This window comes from Gobio gobio (assembly GCF_949357685.1).
Source record: "Gobio gobio genome assembly, chromosome: 7".
Taxonomy (NCBI): domain Eukaryota; kingdom Metazoa; phylum Chordata; class Actinopteri; order Cypriniformes; family Gobionidae; genus Gobio; species Gobio gobio.
In genome coordinates this window covers 25,608,977-25,635,311 of record NC_137103.1, presented here as the reverse complement: position 1 = coordinate 25,635,311, position 26,335 = coordinate 25,608,977, and the positions used below count along the sequence as shown (strand labels likewise).

Below are 26,335 nucleotides of genomic sequence, written 5' to 3'. Positions count from 1 at the left end.
AGCTTGTTCTGGGCTCGATGCCCGAGGGACAACGGCCCCCGTGGGACTGCAGCAGGTCTAATATGGAGGCCAATGGCGTGTGCGTACGTCGTTTGTGTCAGTGTTGAAAAAGACCCTGTCTCTAAAAGCGCATTTGTCCTGCTCAGTGTCGACGAAAATAGGAGAGAATCACTGTTTAATAGCGTAATGATGGAGTGTGATGTCCCTGATAACATCAGTGCAAAAGCAGCTCACCTCTTTCTTCTGCTGCAGGACATGCTAACAGAATTAGGTGACTGCTATCTCCCCATCTCCATAAATAGCCAAACTCAATCAGGACCCTAAAGAGCTCTGATAAATACACATCTGAGTTCACTTGACAGGGACACAGTGGGCGTCTGGAACAACATTTGTCACGTGCATTATCTGTGGGCCTGCTGTGTACGAAAGTTCACAAGAGATGAAGATCTATCTATCTATCTATCTATCTATCTATCTATCTATCTATCTATCTATCTATCTATCTATCTATCTATCTATCTATCTATCTATCTATCTATCATCTATCTATCTATCTATCTATCTATCTATCTATCTATCTATCTATCTATCTATCTATCTATCTATCTATCTATCTATCTATCTATCTATCTATCTATCTATCTATCTATCTATCTATCTATCTATCTATCTATCTATCTATCTATCTATCTATCTATCTATCTATCTATCTATCTACAGTATCTAAAGAGTTACAATCTCATGAAGCATTGCGAATAGCATAATCGAATTAAAATAAATGGAGACATATATTTTAATACAGCCTATATGTTTAGTCCATTCTAAAAGTTACAAATCAGTTCCCTTAAGGGCTGGTGAAACAGACTTGGAGAAAATTGTGTGGCGTGAGTTTTACTGACCCGTGATTTGACAGCCGTAAAGTTCGAAGCGTAAAGCGATTCCATTCTTCCACACTTGAGGTCGGATGCGGACAAACCGAGCTAAGACGGGCTGAGGGATCCGGTTCAGGACCACCTCTGAGGGGTCTACGTTCGCATGGAAAACCTAAGGAGACATAGAGAGAGAAATGAGAGAGATTTACAACTATTCAGGAGGTGGTTTGGCTGAGGCCACTCATTCAAAACAAACTAACCTCACAAACAAGCACAAACTCTCGCACACCAAGAGCTTCTTTAGTGGGGTCAAGTAAGATTGTGACCTTAATCGCTGTCAAAATACACACACTGCTAAATACACATATAGACGCCAATGTTAGCATCGTAAATTCAAACATGAAATGCTGTTTCCTCCAGAATGAGTTAAAGACTTCAGACATGGGTGAGATAGTGTGAGTGTTTGAAAAATCTGTTGTCACTCTATGGGCTTGATTTTTGTCACATAAAGACATAAAACATGGCGCGACCACGTCTTTTGCAGTGTTTTCATTGTTTACATCAGTATGTCAGATAGACGATTAATATTTCAGCATGCAGTTCCCAGGGTATCATAGAAATATGCCATGTGCTTCAGTCACTGCATCTTTGGAATGGTGAGGATGGACAAGATGACAAGCTCTGATAGCAAATCTCCATCTTTCCTTCTTCCTCAGAGATGTGAGCCTCTGTCAGGGTCTTCGTCTCCAGAGAGAGGAAGTAGGAAAGAGTAGAAGGAGCAGAAGAGGGCGAGTCCTGCTCCACTGCACACACAAAAACAAAGCCTGGACCCTAAGGACCTGACCCATCTCAGGATCCAATGACATCCGGGCCAGCTGGCCTGGGTCAGGTCCGTCCTAGGCCGGCTTGTGCGGAGAGTGAAGGAAGAGATTAAAGACTGGTAAGAGAAATGAGAATAAAAAAACCTCCTGACCTTTGGTAAATCGCCCCAATATATCATAAAATAAAAGAAGAAAACTATGAACTGAGGCCCTGTGGTCATTAATCATTGCGCATATGTTTAGTTAAAAGCGGTGGAGACCTGGGGCAATTGTTCAATTTCTCACATATTTTATCATAACTCACAGATTACTGCAAATATACCTGCCATCTTTTGGTGAATGAAACATTTATATATGGCAATATTTATTTAACTATTAAAATATTAACAACGTGAAAGATTCAATCACAATACTGAAATATAATACAATAATTCAGGGAATTGCAAATCTCCAAAGTTAAGGTAAAAAATGACAGACAGACAGACAGATGACGAGTGAAACCTTGGGAAAAAGTGTGTGTGAGGAGAGAGATGCTTTAAAAGAAAAAGGGAGTGTGTAAAGCTGTTGTCAGTAGGAAGATGCAGACATGCATCGCAGAAATCTGCTTTTGTTTAATGACCTCATGATGGAGTGTGTGACCTTACCCCTTCACTGCCTCTGAAGTTTTTCAACACAGCACAGTATGTGAGAGCCAAGTAGTGTGTGTGTCTGTGTGTGTGACCACTGGGGGCATGCAGTGTGTAATATATCTCCTCTTTAGTGTGTGGGAGAGTCCTATTTCTCACGATTCACTGACATAACCTAACACACACCCAGCACTTCTGAAAAAAAACAAACGCAGTTAGATCAAGAAGCCTGCGAAATATTCCAGAGGCGTACTCGTGGCAATGTTATTTTAGTATAAATATATTTATATAAATGTTATTTAGTATATATATATATATATATATATATATATATATATATATATATATATATATATATATATTTATTTTAATTGTATTATTATTATTATTATTAATATTTTCTTTCATTTTAGTTTTAGTTGTAATAATGTTGTTGTAGGCTTTTATAGTTAGCTTTTTTGCTTTAATTCATATTTATTTGAGTTTTAAGATTTAGAAATTTTAGTACTTGAACTTTACTTTACAATTTTCATCCTTATATTTTATTTTATTTCAGCTTTACTTCAACTAACAAAATTATTTGTAATAGTTTTAGTATTAGTTAATAAAAAACATAGACTCGTGGTCGTCTAACAATAACATACATTCTGACTTGTAAATACATAAACAAGCACAAACGCACGCACACACACACACACACACACACACACACACACGCACGCACACACACACGCACGCATACACACACAGTAACATCTAGCATCATGTGGTTTTGCTATTACTTTTCTAAACATTCAAACTTATGAACGAACAAGAACCATAGACTTGCACTGCTGGAAGGACCTGTCCCATATCCCTTGACTTAGTAACCACCTAGCAACCACACAGAACCCCCTAGTAACAACATATAGTACTAAAACCACCCATTTTTACTCATTAGCAAACACTCATCAACCACCCACAACATTACAATTATAATAATAATACGTTTACAAATGTTTGTTTTTACTGTTGTCCCTTGTCTGGACGGCTCCCTTTCCTGGCTTCTGATTCGCCAACCTGTTTAATCCAAACCAGCAAGAAACTGGGAGGTGTGAGACTGTCATAACAGATGAACAGATGTATAGATGTATGAACACATGGGATTTGGGACAGAAGGAACACTGGCCATTATGGATAAAGTTCCAAGCACTAACCATTAACCATGAAGATGCCAAAATGATCAAAAGGCACAGAAGAAACTAAAAGGCATAACAGGATTGAGCAGTCCAATTACTGCGCGGACGTTAGGGAGCAGGCTGAGATGAAGCTGAAGAACGGTGATTTCCCACTGGTCCTCTAAGACAGAGGAAAAGGGGAAGCGAGAGGAATGACAGAAATGACAGAAAGTCTAGGAATCTGACAGCAGCAGTCAATCCATTGTGGAGGCGGCATCCAATACTGCTTCTAGCCAAACATTTAGCGATATGAAACTATACCTTTGCTGTTTACTTCACTTTTTACCACACAGGCACGCACCTGCTAATGTTTTCTTTGCATCCCTGTGCTCTAATGGCCTCTGACTGGTGTTGTGTTGACAGACACGCAGGTGCTGGTAATGACAGACTCCCACACACCGAAACAGGAGAACTGCTGTCAACCCTGCTGTCACGGGCTGTCTACTGATACAAGGCCACCCTCGCACCCGTTTCCTCTATTTTTTGCCCTTACATTGTCGTTTTTTTCCGTTGTTTCTCTCTCACTATGCAGTCTAGGCGTAATCTTTGATTGATGCACTCTCTGTGTGTGCAGGCGTGCCTGTAGCCAGAGACATAACAAATGGACACTGCCGTCATCGGAAGGTTTATGCTAAATTACTTTCATGAATCATGCATTTGCGTACGTTACTTATATCACGTTCCCTCCGGCACGGCTGCTAGTGTTTCCCAGCATGCAGCCTGTGGAGAGTATCAGGTATGTGTTGTCTGTCTTTGCACGTGAGTGGGGGTCAGAGTATATTTGGTGTTAGAAGCAGACTTGTCACAGTTTTTCTGCTATACTATTATGCAAAGCAGTGAGTACTTTTATTGGCAGATGAAAGCATTACCAAATTTGCCAAATTATGATTTGGAGTAGTTTTGATGACAGAGAAGTAGTGATGGACAAGTTGATTTTTCTTTTTGGACATTCAATTGAAATAATTATCGTGCTCTCTAAAACTCACTAGTATCAGTGTTATTTACATAAAACTAAAGCTGATCCATGTCGATTAGTTTTTTCTGTAAATTCACTTAAGATATAACTGACTGTGTTTGTATTCAAACATTCATAGTACACAGGTCTGCCCTGCTCTATTAGTATATCACACAATTAAACTTCATTTGCACAGTCCTGAGTCACACGGATATTTAGCCTATTTAACTTTAAGAGCTGTATACAACTTAAAACTAAATAAATCAGGCTGTGAGACTATGAGGTTATTGTAATACTGTAGGTCATGAAGATGCAAGAGACTTCTAATACTTCTATAATAAGCATTTAAATAAATGTACACAGGGTTTCACATTAACACCGGCCAACCCACCAAATGCGGGTGGATTTCAGCAGTGATGTGTAGTCACCTCACTAGTGTTGTCAAAAATACAGATTTTTCGATACATATCGATACTGAAATATCTGAAACGCTTCCAATACTCATTTTCTGCAGAATAGATACACGATACCAGCTGCTCTTACTCACTCTCTCATCTCTCCGAGTTAACACAAAAACCCGCCCCGGATGAATATTGTTGGTGTTACAGGGCGTGGGATTTCAGCGTGGGAATGCGCTTATTGCGCATCATTTTACTCATTCCTGCAGATTTTATGCTTACACCCAAAGTACACCATAAAGCTGCCTCTCAGTACTAAATTGAGTTCTTTTTTGTTGCTTAAACAGTCAAATATAAACAAAATAATGTCAAAATGTAAGCATAGTCAGTTATGTTGTAAAGTTGAGAAAGAAAACACATGTGTAAAAGTATAATGAATCCGTGTGTCAGGTCTTAAAGTGACAGCAGCCTAATATACTTGCTGCCAAATTATGAGATATTAAAAATATCTATATGGCAGTTTAGCCACAAAAAAGTGAAAGTCATCCCTAAATATATATAATAATAATTTAATTCACACTCTTACAGCTCACATGCGACTTGTGGCCATGATTCAATGTTCTTGATGAACGCCAAGTCTGACCCAAAACGACAATAAAGCCATAAAGACGATAAAGACATTAAAGAGTGTTTAGATGCAAGTCAGTCAAAAACACATGATGTGTTTTTCCTGTTTACACAAAAGGATTGTGCAATATATCTGTGGAAAAACAGGAATCTGATGACAGCGTAAATGGCCGTAGTGCTGCTGGTCTGTCTAGACGCACACACACATAGACCGATCAACTCTTATATGAATTATTGAAAAATTACGTCTGGCAGTCCAGGAGTAGTTACATTGAACGAACTCTTTAGAAATTCATCAGCGCAGGAAAACGTGTATATTGTGCGGGAATATTCATGAGGTGAAATGGGGTCCTCCCTCAGTGGGGGCCAACAGGGCAGGTTCCTAGTTAAGAGTTCCTAAAAAATTTGTCTGAATTATTCAAATGTCTGGCACAAGGGCGGACTACTGAAATAATAAAAACCCCACAAAGTGAACCCTCTATGAGGTTGGAGTGCGAGAACACACACACGCACACACACACCTCCTGCGAGATGTTGTCACTGTTAATATAACAGCGAAAGAGAAGAGAGAATTTATGGTCGTGTAAAGGTGGACACGCTCTCCCACAATGCCTGACTGCTCAGGCTGGGTTACGGAAAGCCACACGACCGCACTGGGGTCTTGGGAGCTGAAAGAGGTGCTGTGTTCCCCGCCCTGTCCATCTTTCCCCCTGTCTGTCTTTTTGTCTTTCGTTCTCTCCATCTCTCACTGCTTTGCATTGGCTCGCTGCCACACTATTTTTTTCCTCAGACTGATGGGGCCGGTGGGAAATGTGGTCAGCGTTCACAGATCTGCTCGAGTCATTACTCTCTCTCTCTCTCTCTGCCCTCTCCCACACCTTCACGGCCAAGATGAAGATGTTGACAGAGCAGCCGGGCTCCAGTTGGCTGCAGGCCAGTGCAGGTTCAGCCTCAGCGGAGGAGAAACACACAGAGAGACCAACTGAAATAGTTCTGAGACAAATTATTTTATAATTACAAATATGAAATATAAGGTCAGAAAAACTGCATGTAGAATAATTATGCAAGAACTAGAAAGTTCAAAAGAGCTTTAGAAGAAATATAACTTGGTATGTCAGATTTTGGTCATATGGTGTCTATCAGTTTGGAGCCTGTGTGCTGGCTCCGGGCCCCAGACGGCCCTTGGCTGTATGCTCTGCTGTCATAGATGGTTTTGACTGATTGTCTGCTGGTGGCACAGCAATGAGGGGCTCAGATACTGTAACCAAATTTGGTGTGTTGGTGCCATTCACTGATTGCCATATGACATATAAGTGCAGCTGTTTATTGTCTAGAAAGGCTTGTGATGTGTCACAAATTTTAAATACTGGTGATATTTTTGACAAATACTAAGCATGAGTCAAAAACTCCAAGGGTGTGATTCAACATGATGTAAATATAAAACATTAAACTCCTTCCAAAGAGCTCATTTAGTGTGGGAGCTCATCTTGTGGATTACAATGTCCAAAAGACTAAATCCTATTCAGAGGGAAAAAGTGTAGAACGTTGATTTGGTTCCTGCTTTCCTCTTAATTCCCAGTCTGCATGTGAGATTGAGTTGGAGAGATTGGAATGTGGAAGCCCTCCCTCCTCGCTTTACCTTCCCACTGTGTTTCAGAAAAAAACACTGGAAAATTTCTGTTATAACACTTTATCCTATATCCCGGCTTCACGTACACAAACAACTGTAAGTAAAGAACCCCTTTTGATTTTCGTTTGTTCTGCTTGGCGAGTCCTAAAACCAGGGAATAAGCATTCTTGCACTTATAGTTCCATGGTCTCAAAATCAGTGTTTTTTTTTTATGGGTTTTTGGGTAAATGTCTTAAATAAGGTCTGTGGTTAACAAAAGTTTCAGATATTTTTATATTTTATTCTATTAAATGAAATACATTAGTATGGAAACTTGTTTCTGCCACGGAATAAAACAATTTAAAAAAGAATTGCAACTTTTTATCTCACAGTTTTTTTCTCAGAATTGCAAGACATAAACTCGTAATAGCAAGTTAAAGGATTGCGAGTTATAAAGTCAGAATTTTTAGATATAAAGTCAGGATTGCGAGTTATAAATACAGAATTGCGAGACATAAAGTAGAATTGCGAGACATAAAGTCAGAATTGCAAGATATAAAGTCAGGATTGCGAGTTATAAATACAGAATTGCGAGACATAAAGTAGAATTGCGAGACATAAAGTCAGAATTGCAAGATATAAAGTCAGAATTGTGAGGTATAAAGTCAGAATTACTTTAAATAAAGTTAGAATTGTGAGAAATAAAGTCAGAATTACTTTATATAAAGTTCGAATTGTGAGATATAAAGTCAGAATTACTTTATATAAAGTTAGAAGTGCGAGATATAAAGTCAAAATTGCGAGATATAAAGTCAGAATTGCGAGATATAAAGTCAGAATTGAGATATAAAGTCCGAATTGCGCGATAAAAGTCAGAATTGAGATATAAAGTCAGAATTGCGAGTTAAAGTCAGAATTGCGAGTTATAAAGTCAGAATTGCGAGACATAAAGTCAGAATTGCGAGACATAAAGTCAGAATTGCGAGGTATAAAGTCAGAATTACTTGATATAAAGTCAGAACTGCGAGACAAAGTCAGAATTTACTTTATATAAAGTTAGAATTGCGAGATAGAAAGTCAGAATTGTGAGATATAAAGTCAGAATTGAGATATAAAGTCCGAATTGCGAGATATAAAGTCTGAATTAAGATATAAAGTCACAATTGCGAGATATAATGTCAGAATTGAGATATAAAGTCAGAATTTCGATATAAAGTCAAATTTGCGAGTTAAAGTCAGAATTGCGAGTTATAAAGACAGAATTGTGAGATATAAAGTCAGAATTGCAAGATATAAAGTCAGAATTGCGAGATATAAAGTCAGAATTGAGATATAAAGTCCGAATTGCGAGATATAAAGTCAGAATTGCGAGTTAAAGTCAGAATTGCGAGTTATAAAGTCAGAATTGCGAGTTATAAAGTCAGAATTACTTTATATAAAGTTAGAATTGCGAGATATAAAGTCAGAATTGTGAGATATAAAGTCAGAACTGCAAGATATAAAGTCAGAATTGTGAGATATAAAGTCAGAATTGTGAGATATAAAGTCAGCATTGCAAGATATAAAGTCAGAATTGTGAGATATAAAGTCAGAATTGCAAGATATAAAGTCAGAATTGTGAGATATAAAGTCAGAATTGTGAGATATAAAGTCAGCATTGCAAGATATAAAGTCAGAATTGTGAGATATAAAGTCAGAATTGCGAGACAAAGTCAGAATTACTTTATATAAAGTTAGAATTGCGAGATATAAAGTCAGAATTGCGAGATATAAAGTCAGAATTGCGAGACATAAAGTCAGAATTGTGAGATATAAAGTCAGAATTGTGAGATATAAAGTCAGCATTGCAAGATATAAAGTCAGAATTGTGAGATATAAAGTCAGAATTGCGAGACAAAGTCAGAATTACTTTATATAAAGTTAGAATTGCGAGATATAAAGTCAGAATTGCGAGATATAAAGTCAGAATTGCGAGACATAAAGTCAGAATTGCGAGACATAAAGTCAGAATTACTTTATATAAAGTTAGAATTGTGAGATATAAAGTCAGAATTGCGAGAGAAAAAAAGGCACAATTACCTTTTTTACTTTTTATTCTGTGGTGGGAAACAAGCTTTCATACATTAGTAAATAATCCACTCGTGATTTTGTAAGCTTTTTCTTGTCTTGAAAAAAGTGGTTATCAACATGTGGCTAAATGGGACTACAAAAGTTCACACTCTTGCTAACTATTCTAACAAAAACGTTCCAAGTTTAAATGAAGACTGAAAGAGCTGTTGGAAGGTGTATGGTGCAGTGCGCTTATAACTTTAGCTTTTGGCGACTGAATTTAAGCTTCAAAATTCATAAAAGTTGTGATCATGATGAGCAAAACGTGTGAGAATCATAAACTTTTGTTGGTCACAGAGATTATTTTCTGCAGTAATCCAAAAGTCAATGTGAAAATCCTACTTTATTTTGGTCGAGGGAATCAACAAATGTGGGAGTGTTTGGGAAGCTTGTTTGGAAACGTATCATTTTTGCAGTTCTGCTTCTATTTTGGTGCAACAAGCAGTGTGGAAATGAGACACTGCTGCTTTAAGTCAACTTGGAATCAGCACACACGGTAATTGGAAGAACAGACGATATATTTTATGACCCTCAGAGGTGTAAATGCTTCCTCTAAAACCACCATTTGTCACAGGGAATGAAAACCACATTTGCACGACCCCACTGAAGGCAGGTAACTGTGTATTTTTGTTTGAGTATGTGTGAAAGGGTTTCCTCAGTTCACTGAACACCTTCCGTCACACATTCTGCCTGTGCTTTATGCAGACGACTCGAATCAAAGAGCATCTATTCTCTAGTTTATGACATCACTAAAGGTTAAACCCTCAGTGGTACACTCCCATAGAACAGAAGATTCCTCCTGGGATCTGGCAGCGGCCTTCCATTATCCACACACTCCATGTGAAGCGGAGGAATGCACAGAGATGGACGAAGCTGTTTTGAAGTCCGAGCTGATGTCATCTCCCATGACAGCGCTCTCGAATGCTTCGCCTTAGGATTTTACACGTTAACACACATACCATATGCTCTCTCTCTCTTTCTCTCTCTCTCTATCTTTCTCTCTATATATATAACCCCCTTGATGGTATTGTTAAACAAGCAAGGAATTTACCAGACCTTCATAATGATCTCAGTCAATGACCGGGCTGCTTTAAACGGTCGTGTTGACCTTTGGAGCAGGTGTGGGACATTACATGAGGGATCCACTCATTTTCTCCACAAGTGGAAATAGGATTGAGACCTTTCGACCTCTTTGCAATTTGAAACAGTATGTTTGTGAAAATAGCTCTGTCATTACATTGATGGCTTTATCAGATACAGTCTCAGGAGGAAGTGAGTGGAAATGTGGGATCGGCTGCATATGCATGTGTTTCTCCAATGAAAGGGAAGTGAATTTGTGCCTCTGCTCCAAAACAGCTAGACAGTATTTTAAGGCATCTGCCATCCTGATTAAACTATTTCTGCATATTTATAGCTGCTCCTGTTCCAAAAGTAATAAATATGCATACATATGTTGCCTTTTAAGATGTGTGGTTTGGTTTGGCCAAATTCTAAGGCAGCATTGTTTGTATCCTTCACAGAGGTGGCAATCCCCTAATTCCATTAAACTCCAGGTGATACACACTACCGTTCAAAAGTTTGTGTCTCTTGTACTCACTAAGACTGCATTTATTTGAAAATATATATTTAAAAAATACAGCAAAACTGTATTTTTAGTATTTAAAATAACTGTTTTCCATTGGATATATTTTAAAATGTAATTTATTCCTATGATAACAAAGCTACATTTTTAGCATCATAACTCCAAGTCTTCAGTGTTGCATGATCCTTCAGAAATCATTCTAATATGTTGAATTGCTGCTCAAGAAACATTATCATCATCATCCTTATTATCAAAATATTTGTTGAAAATGTGATTTGACATTTTTTAGGATTCAAGTTCAAAAGAACAGTGTTTACTTGAATTAGAAACATTTTGTAACATTATAGATGTCTTTACTTTTGATCAAGTGAGTGTTTCAATGCTGAATAAAAGTATTAATTTATTTTTAAAAAATCTTACTGACCCCAAACCTTTTAAATATTAGTGTTCTTATATTTGCATTAAATACTGAAAAGTATATAAAATGTTCAGGCTAATTAAAAATGGCCTGTTTGTGCTCATTAGTGTATTAGTAGCTTAGCAACATGATATTAAAAAAAACTATTTTTGTTGTGTAGAGTGTTTCAAATCCGTCACTTGTGATTCTATGATGCTGCCTCATACTGTACCTTCCTACAGTATATCCACAGCACACAGAATGGTTTAGTAACAGAGCTATGTATGTGTGTGTGTGTGTGTGTGTGTGATCTTATCAGATCCGATTTAGCGATGACTGAATGAGTGTGCTGCAGGTAATCTAGTAGTGAACTGAAAGAACCGCCACAGCGGTTTGAGATGAAATTAACCCCAGCTCTGCTGATATCACACTTACACCACACACACACACTTACAATGAGACTATCAGCCACCAGCCTAGTGATCTCTTCAGCAGCTCTTCCTGTTTGTCCGTAAACACACAATCTGTCGGTGTCCTCTGGACCAGGGACACACACACCTCCACCACCATCATTTGAGACCGATTAGAGACTGATGTGGTGCTATCAATCCAAACGATCAACACACAGCCCTGGAAAGTAATAACCTGTCTGACTCTGAGTCGACTCACATGACGCTCACATGCAAAACGGTTTAAGTATTGCAAATTTCCATTTTCATTTCAATGCAGACACACTATTTCCTGTTAATCTATATTTCAGCATTTGGTGATATTCTCTCCAACAGCATTTGGAAAAACGCCATGCCTGAACGCATTTAGCCTGCATGACTGAGGCATCTTACTAGATAGCTGCTGACAGAAAAATAAATTTCTTCCAGGCATATGAATAAATAGTACATTATTTAATAGCACCATTTCTAAATGGACACTGATTGGTCACGCCTCCCATAAGGCATGAATCTCCCATTCCGACATAGCGAGACTTCTTAACAAGGCTTAGCTGAACTGAAACCAAAGCCATAAAAACACCGAGCACATTAAGGGTGGACTGAGCTCAGAGATTTTCGGGAAGATTAATACCAGAGGCTATTCCAGCGGGGGGTCCGGGACTAAAGACCCTAACGCCAGTTGGTGGTGCCCAGGGTTGTATCCGGCAGGTTATTCTCAGTGGCAGCTGATGCTTTTTACAGCTTCTTTCAAAACCATCACACTAACATCAGAGCTTTCACATGTTCCCCTGTCAAGCAATCAACCCCATACAGGATTTCCAAGGGATTTGTTAATAGATGAAGATTAGATGCATGAACCACGCAGGACGATTAGTTTTACACTCTCATCTTTCTCTGACCTCCCCTCATTTTCCTTTCACTCAAGCCTTAAAATCTGTCTGTTCGCTTGGTTACTGGGTAATGGAGTCCTGTCTAGTTTCTCCCCATCAGCCTGGACATGAAGACTCTCCCGAAAAGAACATCTTAGATTGGCTTGAGTTTCCATGCTCGTACAGGCTGGTTTATGCATGACCAGCATAGTCTTGGGATTTAAGCAAGTGAATAAGTCTGAGGGGAACACCAGCATTTCAGCTAACCCACCACTGCAAATATACACTGGTTAGAATAGGCCTACAGGTAAAACAAAGTAATATTATCATCTATTGTCTTTTCAGCACACGGCGTGTGACAGTACTTCACATATTTCTGATAGATAACCAGCACAGGAAGAGAGAGAACAACTGACTGCTTTATCTCTCACACGTTCTCAAACATATCATTCCCGCGCGATCGTACCTTGTGATTCTTGCCGTAGCGATAGATCATCCAGTCCTCTCCATTTGTGCTGACCTCCAGTTTAAAGGTGGTGACGAAGTAGGACTTTTCTGTCTCTTTGGAGACGGCACCCTGGGTGGCGATGCCCGTCAAGACCTTCAGGAAGTGCAGGTCCACCTAAGGAGGAAAAATGCAAAAATGTAATCAAATCTCAGGCATGATTAAGGGATTTGTCTTAAATAACAGTGACAGGACATTTTGTTGAACGGTTGGTTTTTTATTTCTGTGGGTTGAACTGGGTAGCTCCGCCCACCGTGACATCTCATTGGTCCAAAATCCTGCTTCGCATGACAGTTAACTATCAGATATCTTTGGATTGATTGCGATTGTGTTTCACGACTAGTGTGGACAGATAAAAACGCTTGTCGCTTGAAGAGTTTAAAGCTTAGAATAAGAGATTCGAACAAAACCCTAAGCCTAAATATGAGTTTTTCTTTTATTTTCAGTTTGTACTTTTAATTAAGTTGTCATTAGTTTTAACTGTATTACTGTTTTAGTTTTTTTCCCAGTGTTTCATAATTTCAGTTTATTTTGTGTTATTTTGTGTTAATTGATATAATTTATTTGTACATTTATACAAAATGTTGTAATTTAGTTTTTGCTTTCTTAGCAATCCGCACTAAAAACGGGATAAGGAAAGAGTGATAGGAGAGAGATAAGTAAGGAAGCAGAGACAGGGATGAGATAGAGGGAAGAGCTGAAAGATAGATAGAGCTGTGGGAATATGGAGCATCCCCTCCCTGCAGATCATGGGCGGCAGTGAAGGTGTTATCAGAGCCTTAAGATCAATCACCTGAGCTCTGATCGATATTAACCACCTTCATTCAACTCTCCCTCTCTCCACACAGATTATAACCCCCCCGCAATGATGATGATGATGATTGCGGTGCGAGAGCCGTTTCTCTGCCCATCCGCCTCTACCGCAGTGAGGTCTTTAATCAGGCATTCAGCTCCCGTCCTAGAGGAGGGCTGTTACCCATGAACCTCGGCTCTCCCTGCTCAGCGGGATGTCATCCGAACATGAGCGGGAAAACTGCAGCGTTTGTTATCTGTCAGAGAGACAGGTGTGGCTTTCACACACAGATACAAGCACACACACATATAGTACCTTCTGTAAAGCTGCTTAGGGCCACAGAGAAACACACCTAGACAAAAAAATCAATACAACCCTGGACTGCTGCTAACTATTTATTCCTAGGAAAGGACCCTCATCAATCAAGTGGCTGTTACCATCAGAGCGGGCTGTGCATCATCAACCCCTGCATTCGCCCAGAGACCAGAAAAAGAGAGAGAGAAAGAGATGCAGCCTACCACATCTGAGAAGTGAGTCCCTGATGAATAGTAATAAAGAGAGAGGGAGAGAAACAATGGGAAAAGAGCATGCAAGAAGAGGCGATGAGATGTTAAAGAGATGTTCTGGGTTCAATACCCAGAATAAATAATAGACACAAACATGTTCAATAAATGTAAACTCTAACATCATCATCTGTGGAATCATGTTGATTACCACAGAAGATAATTCTAAGTTGTCTCTCAGTTAAAAAAATTGTACAAAAAAAAGAAATAAATGTATTATAGGAGCAGTGTCATGCGAAAGTTACCGGCTTTAATATAATATAATATATAATATAATATAATATAATATAATATAATATAATATAATATAATATAATATAATATAATATAATATAATATAATATAATATAATATAATATAATATAATATAATATAATATAATATAATATAATATAATAATATAATATAATTAATATAATATAATTTTTTTTATTTTTTTTTACATTTTTACAAGTGCATTACTGTAACAATAATTTTTTACTTATTAAAAAATAAATAATAAAATAAATAAAATAAATAAAATAAATAAAATAAATAAAAAAAATAAAAAAAATAAAATAAATAAAATAAATAAAAAAAAATAAAAAAAAATAAAAAAAAATAAAAAAAAAAATAAAAAAATAAAATAAAAAAAAATAAAAAAAAATAAATAAAATAAAATAAAATAAAATAAAATAAAATAAAATAAATATAAATTATATATATATATATATATATATATATATATATATATATATATATATATATATATATATATATATATATATATATATATATATATATATATATATATATATATATATAATATATCATTTATTATTATTATTTTTTTACAATAGAGTGGTGCAGGTATGATGTCAGAACCCAGAGATCTAATTCACCACTGGTTCCTTTGAGATTTTCCTATGGGGATATATAATCGATTTATGTGTAAAATAAAGCCTGTGGTAAACATAACTTGACTATACTTTGACGTTTTCATTTCTACAATGTAAATTACACACGCCCAAAGTGAAAACGCATATTTTTTCGAAGCAGTTATGTACGCTTTTAATAAGTAACTAAATAAGACAAAAACGTCAAAGTATCATCAAGTTTTGTTTTAGGCTTTATTTAATTGAAAAAAAAAAAAACATTATAAAACCCCATAGGAAAATCTCAAAGGAACCAGCGGCGAATTAGACTTCGCCATTGCTGCACCAATCTATGGGCTGCAACTCATGCCACAGATGCTTTTAACAATAGATAGCTTGTATTGCACCCAGAGCATTCCTTTAAGGTACCTTGATCAGTTAATTTACCCTGGGTGATTTGATGAATATCAATGATACTCGAATCTCAAATGAATGTACACCTAAAACAGAATGACGCCTCTCACTCTGAACACACGCACAACAGAGTAGAAGCTTCTGAGGTGAAGTATGGTCCTCGGGCATGTTGGCATTTACGACAGCTGTTTTGTCAAGATGGATGTCTGGGCCATGGACCCTGAGATCGAGGGAGTGATGTCAGGTGTTAACACAACACAACAGCTGTGAGCTCTACCAGAAGCCCACAACTCAGCAGCATCCTGACACAAATACGACACACCACTTAAAGTAACACCAAAAGTAATCAGTCTCATTCTGAAGGCCTGAGTAGCACCTAACCCGAGCGACCCTCCTGCCAGAATCAGAAATCTTAAATGAGTCTGTCCGTTTCGAGATTGTGTATAAGTTTGCAAAAGAGGGACGGGAACTTGTTCCTTAGTCTCTCCCTTATGTGGATACGCAGAAGACATAAATGAGCGAGTGAAAGAGAGGAAACCTCACCTGGATGTATTCTTTGTTGCTGTCCTCATTGGGCGTCCATGCGTTGTCTTCAAAGTTAAGTCGAGCCTGTCTTGGAGACCATCGGCCATCATAGAAGCTGGACGATGCAGAGATCTGGTCATCGCTGATCTTGCCTGACTCCATGCCAAGAGCGTTACTGCAATGGAAATCTAAAGAACACACAGAGTTTTCTCAGAATGTCCTCATATATAGTCTGTTTTATAAAGTAATTAAAATTGGCAGCTGAACCAACAGTTTCGTTTCAAAGAAAACAAAAAAAAAAGATCACTTACTGTCATTGACCTCCTTTAGAGTCATGTTGTAGCGGGCAGAAAAGCCATCTTTGGCCACGGCCATGTCCGTATGAAAGGACAGAGAGAGGATACCAGTGGACGACTGTATTTCAGAGGGGATTTTGGTACCGCAATGTCGTCCAATCAGAGGTCCCACTGCAAAACACATAAATGTAGGAAATTATTTCTCAGTGCTGGGATGTGAATGGGTCTCATTTTGCTCCAGCTGGCCACTCCTGGTGGTTATTCTTTATATGTGCCTACAACCTATACAACAGCACCTCTCTGAATTCTGGGACATTTGTCTGTCAGCAGATGTATGTGATTTAGTTTGGCCAGGCTGTAATGCTGTAGAGAGGCTGCTGCCTCACAGTAATGAATCCATCCTCCACCCTGACACACACAGACACACACACACAGAGACACACACACACACACACACACACGCACGCACGCACGCACACAGAGAGTCCCGGATGGGTGAAATAGCCTAGTATCAATCAAGTACATTGATTTTCTTCTCTTTTGGAGAGGAAAGGGCTTTAATACCGCAAGTGCTTTCGAACGGTAGGTTGAAATAACTCTCTCTCGCCTTTGATGGTGTTGATGATCAAATCAGGTGGCTATTGTACACAACTTTGATCAGGACTCTATCTGTGTATGTGAATGCTTGTTGAAAGTTGCTTACAACCTCCCCCATAAATCATATTTCATAAAGAAATAAAATACATTTAAATAAAATCAGGAAAATTGAAAAATAGACTTTCTTTTTCAAAAGATTATAATATATATCAGTTTGTACTACTAAATATGGAAGGAAGCCTTTTACATTTAATTGATTTTATTGAAAAATTTTAAATATAGTGGAAAAAATGCGTACTTGTTCAAAAGCATTGTCATTTTTCTTATGTGTTTTTTTTTATATGTACCATTTATTATCATCATTATGATTTTATGAAAATATGCTTAATTGTTTTCTTATGAAAATGTACATCATATATATATATAAGCAGATGAAGATGATGATTTTGCACAATTAAACATGTTTTCCATCATATTTTCATAACAGTAATGCAAAAGGATTAGATAGGACAAAATACTACCGTAACATTGAAACACATTACAGTTTAAATAATGTATTATTTTCCCCCATATTACAATCATGAATAATATCTTGGTCAAGCTGGCTAGAGTTTATAGACCGCTTTAAATACACTGTTGTGTTTAGTGTCTCCAGTTATTGTGTGTCTGATTATGTGTGCATGTACAATGCTACAATATAAAGCCTTACCCTGAGACAGAAGGGCGAGGGTGGGGGCAGTATGGGGGTCTCAGGGCTAAAGCATTAATAAGACAGCTGGGGGAAAAGAGTGTATTCCACAGCGCTCTGTTCCAGACAAGGATTAAATCCTATTGCAGTGTTATTCACGCCCCATTTTCACTTTCCTGATAAAGGTTACCATGGCTGCTGTTACCCCCCGTCCCCCGTCTCCTCCACCCCTCTGTGCGGAAGAGTACGGGTGCCGTGGCTTTTTGGCCCCGCCTGGCGCAGATAAGGCACAGCAAGGCCCTGGGCTCCGCTTTCATCTGCCAACGCTCGATACTAAAATAGCTCCAGCGGCAGCCGCAGTAGCAGCATGACAGCAATGCGCCTGAGTTTCATACCGGCGGAGCTGCTAGTGCAGCGGCCAACGGACGGGTGGTGCGTGTCACAGGGCAAGAGTGAACAGCTGTATAGACTGGTGGATAAACCAACCAGATGGCCCATAGGGTGATAGTGAACGGTATGTGGATTAGAAATCATTAAGTGACCAAATTATGTACGGCAGACATGCAACATGATGATCTCAAAGCAGACAATGAGGTCAGAGGGAAATGGGAAATGCAATCCTCTTAAAGTCACGGGTGGTCTGGACTTTGGAAAACTGCGGTCTAATCCGAACTCCGACTGTAAATCCAAACAGAATTCTTCAGGATTACAACATCTAGACTCACCCTGCGGGAGGCCGTCCCACACCTCCAGCCAGTCGTACTTGCACTCGCCCTCCGAGCCCTGCAAGGGATCGTTCTCCAGATCGAAAGTCAGGAAGGTGAGGGTGACGTCCATGTGAGGAGGGACGATGATGATGAAGGTGCACTCTAGATTGTGGGGGTATTTGTCAGGGAAGCCGGGCGACTCGATCACACCTGACGGACTGGTGAAGTTTCTGGAGCAGTCGGAGCCTGGGGGAAGAGAAATCAGAAAATACATGAAGACAGCAGCTGAAACACAATGTTGTATGTGTGAGACATGACGGTTTTGTATTGACCAAAAGGTCTCGACTTGTTTTGGCGGGGGGGCAGAAGAAGCACATTACTTGCTTTCTTGTGTCAATCGCACACAGGGAAAGAGACACACTCGGTTAGCTCTCTGAGAAAAACATATTGATGAGAACGAAAACGGGAACATTCATCAAAGCGGAGCTTTAAATCTGTGCAGAAAAATCCTTCATCTGCAAAAGTGCTAAATTAGAATGATTTCCCACCCCTGCAGCTGCTGTCAATATTCATTTACCGCTACAGTTGGAGATAGCGCTCAGTGTTTCTCATACTGCACATTTGCATCTAATAAAGGTGGGATTTTTGTGAAACAGACAGACGTAGTAATGTAGTAGCGCTCAGGGCAGCACAGAGCATGTTAAGGTGTCATCTTAGGACACGATGTTGTATGATATGCTTCCCAGTTTAATGTTGTGCCAGTGCTGTTTAAGTAACTTTTTCATTCTCTCAAATTTTAGCATTGGTTCTTGTTCATAAAAAGGTTCCCTACATAGCCAATTTTATCATTATATCACCATTTTATCACCATTAATATATTTTCGACTTAGTTATTAATGTACTGTGATCATATGTTATTTAAAGCTAGATCAATTTTTGGTATTTTTCAGATATGTTTTTATTCAGGAATCCAAACTTTGTTCATTAGACAGATAGAAATCCGCCATATTTGAAAGTGACTTCTGTGTGAGCTGTGCAATGGACCTTTTTTCGCCAGCAAACTACTGTGTTTTCATACTAAGCTAATTCTGTGGAGCTTTGGAGCTTAGACACACCAAACAATTGAACTGTATGAATAAGAACAGCTTGGACATTCTGCTAGACATCTCCTTTTGTGTTTCACAGTAAAAAGAATATCATAGTTTAAGTATCCCTTTAAGTAAACCTGTATAATTTCAAGCCGATTTTAAGCCTGTGCTGGCCAGTGTTTGGCTTTGTATCACAAGAGGTAGTAGTGCTTCTTGTATGCTAACACATGCACAGTCATGCTTCACCTTCAGCCGTGACACACGTCCTTTGACACGATGCACAGCACGTTCACGTGTAATGTCACCTCTTCAGAGGGATGCAGAGTCACAGAGCTCATACTAATGCACAGAAGGGCACACGCCTCGACACACACATGCAGTCAAGCACACTGAATCCCATGATATCCTTCCAGTAATCTCAAAGGTTCTCTGTTTGAGGCACAGGAAGTGGCACTCGCATTATTTAAAAAGTAAAAGTACAGATGAGAGAGAACTTAAAAGAGATCTGTTGACAGGGGCTGTGGGGGTAAAACATCAGCGGATCAGAGAACAAACGCTCAGTGATCTGTGACTCCTCAATAACTGAAACGCTTTAACTATTTCTGCGCTTGCAGAGCAGCTGCGCGAGTCCTACGACTGCACAGGCTGGGAGTGACAACTGTGTTTCACACAACCTCAAATCATCTATACACATATCTTTCTTCAGTCCTGTTGCAAAATTAACAGAGCGCTATTTAAAGTGCTAGAGCCGGAGACGGCAGTATAATGTCTGAGGCCTTAATGACAGGTCACTGACCCCATGTGGACGGGTTCGGACCTGTCCTTGAGACACACATGCTCACTCACAAGGACGCTCTCATGCACAAGAGTCTACAGAAACTGTAGGATGCTGCAGTTTAGAGGTACATTTATTTGAGGTAAAAAAAAGATTTTGTCCCAATATTTGCCCCAGTAACATTTAGTTGTGAGTGCATCATCCAAACCGGGACACCAACCGCTGTGGAGTAACCCAGTATCTGCGTGACTCATCATATCCATAAACAGAGAGAAGTCGCTTCCACAAGATGCATTCAGATGCATTTTGTTTTTCAATTAACCACTAGAGCGCCAACAGTTACATAGTGTACCTTTAATAAACCAAAAAGCAAATGTGGTGTGGATAATTACAATTATGTGGATAATTATCAAGCCAAACCCTGACCCACTGGGTGAATTCAATCCGACCCAACACAGTTTTCAGTAAACATCAGATAAAGATCACATAATCGCAAACTTTTAGTGCTGAGGCGATCACTGATGGATTTATTGAATACACCACCAAATAAAATAAAATGTGACTTCTCGAGAATTTATTTTTCAATTGAGATATTACAATTATTTAGGTTTAATTTATTATTATTGTAGTAATTACTTGTTTTTTATTTTTTTATTATTCAAGCATATTTGTATAATTATTTATTTATTACAATTAATTTGTGTTATTAATCATGAATTAATCTGAGTATGGATTTTCATTTATTTTTGTCAATGCATTTAGTTTTCCTCCCTAACACCCGAATACCACATAAACATTTGTTTTTCATAATTCCAGCTTTATATCCCACAATGTGACTATTTTATTAAGTGCACTCCTGAAGCTCAAACAGTTGGTGCCAACAAGGTCATGGGATCGATTTCCAGGGAAATTTCTATTCCAGGAGGGATAGAATGTATATTGGATGCAATATAAGTTTCTTTGGATAAAAGCATCTGCCAAATGCATAAATGTAAATGTTTATTTGCTTTGATTTGCTTCATCTCACAATTCCCTTTTTGAGGCGTAAATAGGCTTCCATAGATTTTGGTGCTGACAGTGGAGTTAATCACATATTTTAGGGAGGTTAAGATGATAGATGAGGATGACTGAAGCCCCCCTAAATAGGGTGTAGAATGGCCTATGGTCGTGCACCCGCTCAGTGTGGGCAGCACACAGGAAATCAGGGCCTGTCTGGCTCCCTAGCAGCTGAGAGAGACAGGTCCCAGAGAGACAGCAGGCCAGGGTTAATGTTACACTCTCCTGCTCTAATACAGCACACTACATCTGTTCAAGGCCTACGTGTGTGTGTGTGTGTGTGTGTGTGTGTGTGTGTGTGTGTGTGTGTGTGTGTGTGTGTGTGTGTGTGTGTGTGTGTGTGTGTGTGTGTGTGTGTGTGTGTGTGCGCGTATGAATGTGTCAGATTCACATCCTTGGCAGAATGGTCATGCATTTCCACTAGCACCTGCTTGCACACATCAGGCGTTGAATGTTATGTCTCTTTAACACAAGCTCTCTTTCCTTATTGTTTCTCCCATCTGCAGTGATCAGTGATATAAATAACTCACTACATACAGTATGTCTGTGTGGGTGAAACGCAGCTCTACAACAATTCCCCGCACATCTTGACACGATGACAGGGACTGATCCAGCAGTCTTATCCCTGTCCACACTGGCAGCCTAAAAATCCACTCTAATGCTCAAACAAACCTCAACAACAAAAAGACAACACCGTTTTTTTCTATTTCAGCCAATGAGTCTCTGAAGCCTTTAAGGTGATTACCATGAGTTTCTTATTACAGACATAAAGTATGATACAATACAAATCTGAAACCAAATTTAATTTCACAAAGGTTGTTCTTTGATGGCTTGGGAAAATTTCATGTAACTATCAATTTTGTCTCATATGTTTCTCCTAGAGGAAAACGACATACATTAAGATCTAATAAATGTGAAGAGTTTATATATATACAGTATATGTATATGTATATATCTATTTGTGATTTTTCCTTTTGCCCTTGCATTTTCTATTCCTCCACTCTGTGACACTCTAATACTACATAAATACAGTTGCGTGAAAGCATCCAGACTGACACGTTCGCTCCATTACTGGGTCAGATGTGTTGTCAGACTCCCTTTACCCTGCAGTGGTGACATTATGCTTTACTACAGCTTGTTTTTTAGATAGGCTGTGTGTGTGTGCGTGTGTGAGTATATCAGAGCGTATGAGACCCTGCCAGTCTAAGCTGACCCCTCATACTCACGCCACCTCAGACAGTATGCCAGACCCCCGCTGAGCCTCTACTGTACTGGGCTGCAGTATGCATGAGTGACCCCGACCCCATCAGCCTTTTTGTTGGCTCTCATTAATTCACGTTTGTGAGCATGGTAAAAACAGCCATCCCGCCTGCAGAAGGATGGGGAAACTCTCCCCCACCCCTCATCCAGTAGGGGGAAGCCGCGTCTGGGCAGTGCGTTGGAGGCTCAGCGCCCGGATTGGCGTGCGTGGCTGGGTCTGTCTGTGTCCGGAGGGAAATGGGGGGGTTGTTATTAAGGAGCGTTGCTGGGTAAAATAGGAATGTTTGTCATGGATGAGTGAATAGAGTGTATCTGTGTGTAAGAGAGATTACAGTAGTGTATAATTGAGGTGTGCTGGCATGATTTCCATCTCTGCTGTAATGCCATACACATACATGAGCAATATGCCGATGTTGGGCAAATGTCTTGTGCACAATATTTCAAGTCTTTCATAGCAAAATGGCAGTTTAACACCGAATATACATTACTATTCAAAAGTTTGGGGTCAGATTTTTGGGGACAGTCTTATTCCCATCACGTTTAATCAAAAATACAGTAAATATAATATTATCATTTAAAATAAATGCTTTCTATTCCATTATATTTTTTAATGGAATTTATTCCTGTGACTTCCAGTCTTCAGTGTCACATGATCCTTCAGAAATCATAATAAAATGTTGATTTGCTGCTCAAGAAACATTTCTGATTATTGTCAATTGAAAACAGTTGAGCTGATTAATATTTTTTGCGGAATCTGTGATCTTTTTTTAGGATTCTTTGATAAATAGAAAGTTCAAAAGAACAGAATTGATTTAGAAATAGAAATATTTTGTCGCAATAAAATGTCTTTACTGTCAATTGAACGCATCCTTGCTGAATAAAAGGATTAATACCTACAAAAAGCCTAATAAATATATAACTTTTATTATAAAATGTTACCTTATATTTTGGTGTGTTCCTCATAAATCTAACATAAGGCTTCAGAAAACTTGAAATATAATGTACAAATCGTATTGATTACTTTTGCTATTTTGGCATAAAAATCTCCACTTTTGTGTTCCATTAACACCATAGAAGCACATGGAATGGCATGATGGGTAAAATAAAAGATTTTTCCGTTTTGAATGGACTATCCCTTTAAGTTAAACACAAATCCTGCACTGCACTGTTTGATTTCCTTAGTGATTCAAGCAGATAGATTGATATTTCAAGAAGTAATTTTTTCTGCATCACAACAAAATAAAACATTTCATTGCTGTGATCTGATTGGTGCAACGCGTAAAAATTAAAAATTACTTCCAGGGCATCAAAATATCTGATGGGCAGTATCTCCAATCTCCATCCATTAGCCTCGTAATTCTGATAGTAGAAGGGATGCAGTCACTACTAGGTGAGCATCACTATGGCTATAGGGCAGTTGTGCTGTGAGCTGTAATTCGCTATTCTAGAACGCCACTGATGAAGAGATGATTGGCTGAGAGTTTTTGGATTGTAACCGTGGCAACAGAATCATGTGGTTAAGTTTATGGTTGAGTAAACTAAGTGGATATTATGAATGAGATTCAGATCTAAGTCAGTATGTGGTCACTGGGCTTTCTAACACTCCGAATGCAGCAACTTAACAACATAATAAAGATGGCTGATGCTGACCATTTGAAAACAATTGTCTGGTTTGGGGTGTTTTCCCATGAGCCATTCCTACAGCGCACATTAATTCTGCAAGATAGGAGTCCAGACCGAAGCTCCATACAGCTGAAGAAATAACACATCATTTCGCTCTCAAGGGCAGGGGCTGAAATCCCAGAGCGCTGTGGCACAGGTAGCTGTTGTGCGGCTCAAGGGCGACAAGATACTGATTTCCTGTGTGCAGCAGGAGGTGGAGAATTAATGCGTTTCTTCCCAGCAGGCTGTGCAGCACACGATGGACACACCTCCAGGCTGTGTATTTACCCAAGATCCCTATCACTGCTAGAGGAAAGTGCCCTGGCCACGCCAGGACACGTCCAGTACATTCACCAATATAAATAAACAACACTTACACTCTGGGAGTCTGTGATGTGTTCCAATTGCTTCTGTTTTGTTGAAATGTCCTTCTATATGTTTCCCTCTCTCTTTTACTAAATGTTCCTTCCTTTGATCCTGATATCCACCATACTACAGTCAAACCAAAAGATATTCAGACACCAGATATCATTTTTTTCCAAGTGGGTGCAGGTCACTATAGTTCATTTATGTAAGTGAGGATAGCAAAATAAAGAAAACTGTGACATATTATGCCCAAAAATTATCAAGATGAATTTGTTCATCTTATCATGAGTTCTTGTCATATTTTATTATCATTGTCTACACTACAGTGAATAAACTGGGATAATGTGAGAAAATTATGAAGGTGTTTGGTTTGACTGTATGTACACTGTATATAAATAATGGTGGATAACAGGATCAGGTGGATAACTCAATGACGAGTCTGATTCAAAGTCATGATCACTGCATCCAAAATCGAATACGTCCGCTATAGTATGCAAAAAAACAGTATGCTAACAGAGTAGTATGCCCAAATTCATAAGCTGCATCCGAAATCGCATACTTCCCTACTATATAGACGAAAAACAGTGTGTGACAAAATAAGTATGTCTGAATTTACAGTACTCATAAAAAAATACCCGGATGACTACTTACGGCGAGATTATGAAGTGTGCATACAATGGACACTTTACTTTCCCATGAGGCCACGGGAGAGGATTTATGAATGACGCTGGTAGGTCACATGATAATGAGAACATGGCGAATGTAGTACGTCCATATTACATTCATACTACACACATTCATACTATATAGAACATACCTTTTAAGCTTTTGTGAAGTAATTATTCAAATAAGTACCTACTCAAGAGAGTATGCGATTTTGGACACAGCTCTTGTATTCGAAAAGCAATGGGCGGATGACCTACTACTTCTTACCTTCTACACTTTACTATCCCATGAGTCCACGGGAGATGATTTATGAATGGCAGTGAAGCTGACACCGGTAGGTCATGTGACCGTAGCAAAATGGCGGATGTAGAATGTCCAAATTTCATTCATACTACGTACTACACTCAGACAGCACGTGATTTTGGATGCATTGGATGTCTCTACAAGCACTACCCATCAAATTGTCAGAGAATGTGTAATCCTAGCAAATAGAGGGGTTTATGAAGAATCTTCAAATCATTGAGTTATATACAAACAGTTTTTCAAATTAATCAAAATGCAGTCCAAAAAAATCTCTTTGTCTTTGTTTTATGAACGCACACATCCACACACACACTCCCACACATTTTCACACGCATCTTCTGAGTATAATGAGATCTTGTTAATGCCATGGCAACTGCGAGCTTCCACACGCCAACGGGTCTCATCATTATTGCTTGTTTATGATTTAAAAAAACCTGCAACCTGCCTGCCGTTGTTATAGCGTTCATCACTGTCTCTGTTCATACCTCTGCGCTGTGTTAGCCAGGTTGCTATGGAGCTCTCACACTATCAGATCACACTCAACGGATTGTGTCCTCACTTCCTCCGTAAAGCGAGAGGTGTGGGGCCTCTGTTCACGATAAAGCATTCGCTGATATCTCTCAGCGTCGGGTGTCCACACTAATGAGCGAGTTTAGCTTGTCATCTGCCTGGTGGATCTCATTAAG

General features: G+C 38.8%; 1 protein-coding gene across 2 annotated transcripts in view; it reads right to left on the bottom strand.

Moving 5' to 3' along the window:
* The window catches only part of nrp2b (neuropilin 2b), a 78,594-nt gene that overhangs the window by 29,485 nt on the left and 22,774 nt on the right, over positions 1-26,335 (bottom strand). For both annotated transcript variants that reach the window (XM_079822354.1, XM_079822355.1), the window contains exons 4-8: positions 18,492-18,719; positions 16,497-16,652; positions 16,204-16,373; positions 12,998-13,153; positions 900-1,044 (exon numbers count right to left, since the gene is read on the bottom strand). In XM_079822354.1, coding sequence (XP_079678480.1) covers positions 900-1,044; positions 12,998-13,153; positions 16,204-16,373; positions 16,497-16,652; positions 18,492-18,719 — 855 coding nt within the window. The remainder of the gene's footprint in view (positions 1-899; positions 1,045-12,997; positions 13,154-16,203; positions 16,374-16,496; positions 16,653-18,491; positions 18,720-26,335) is intronic.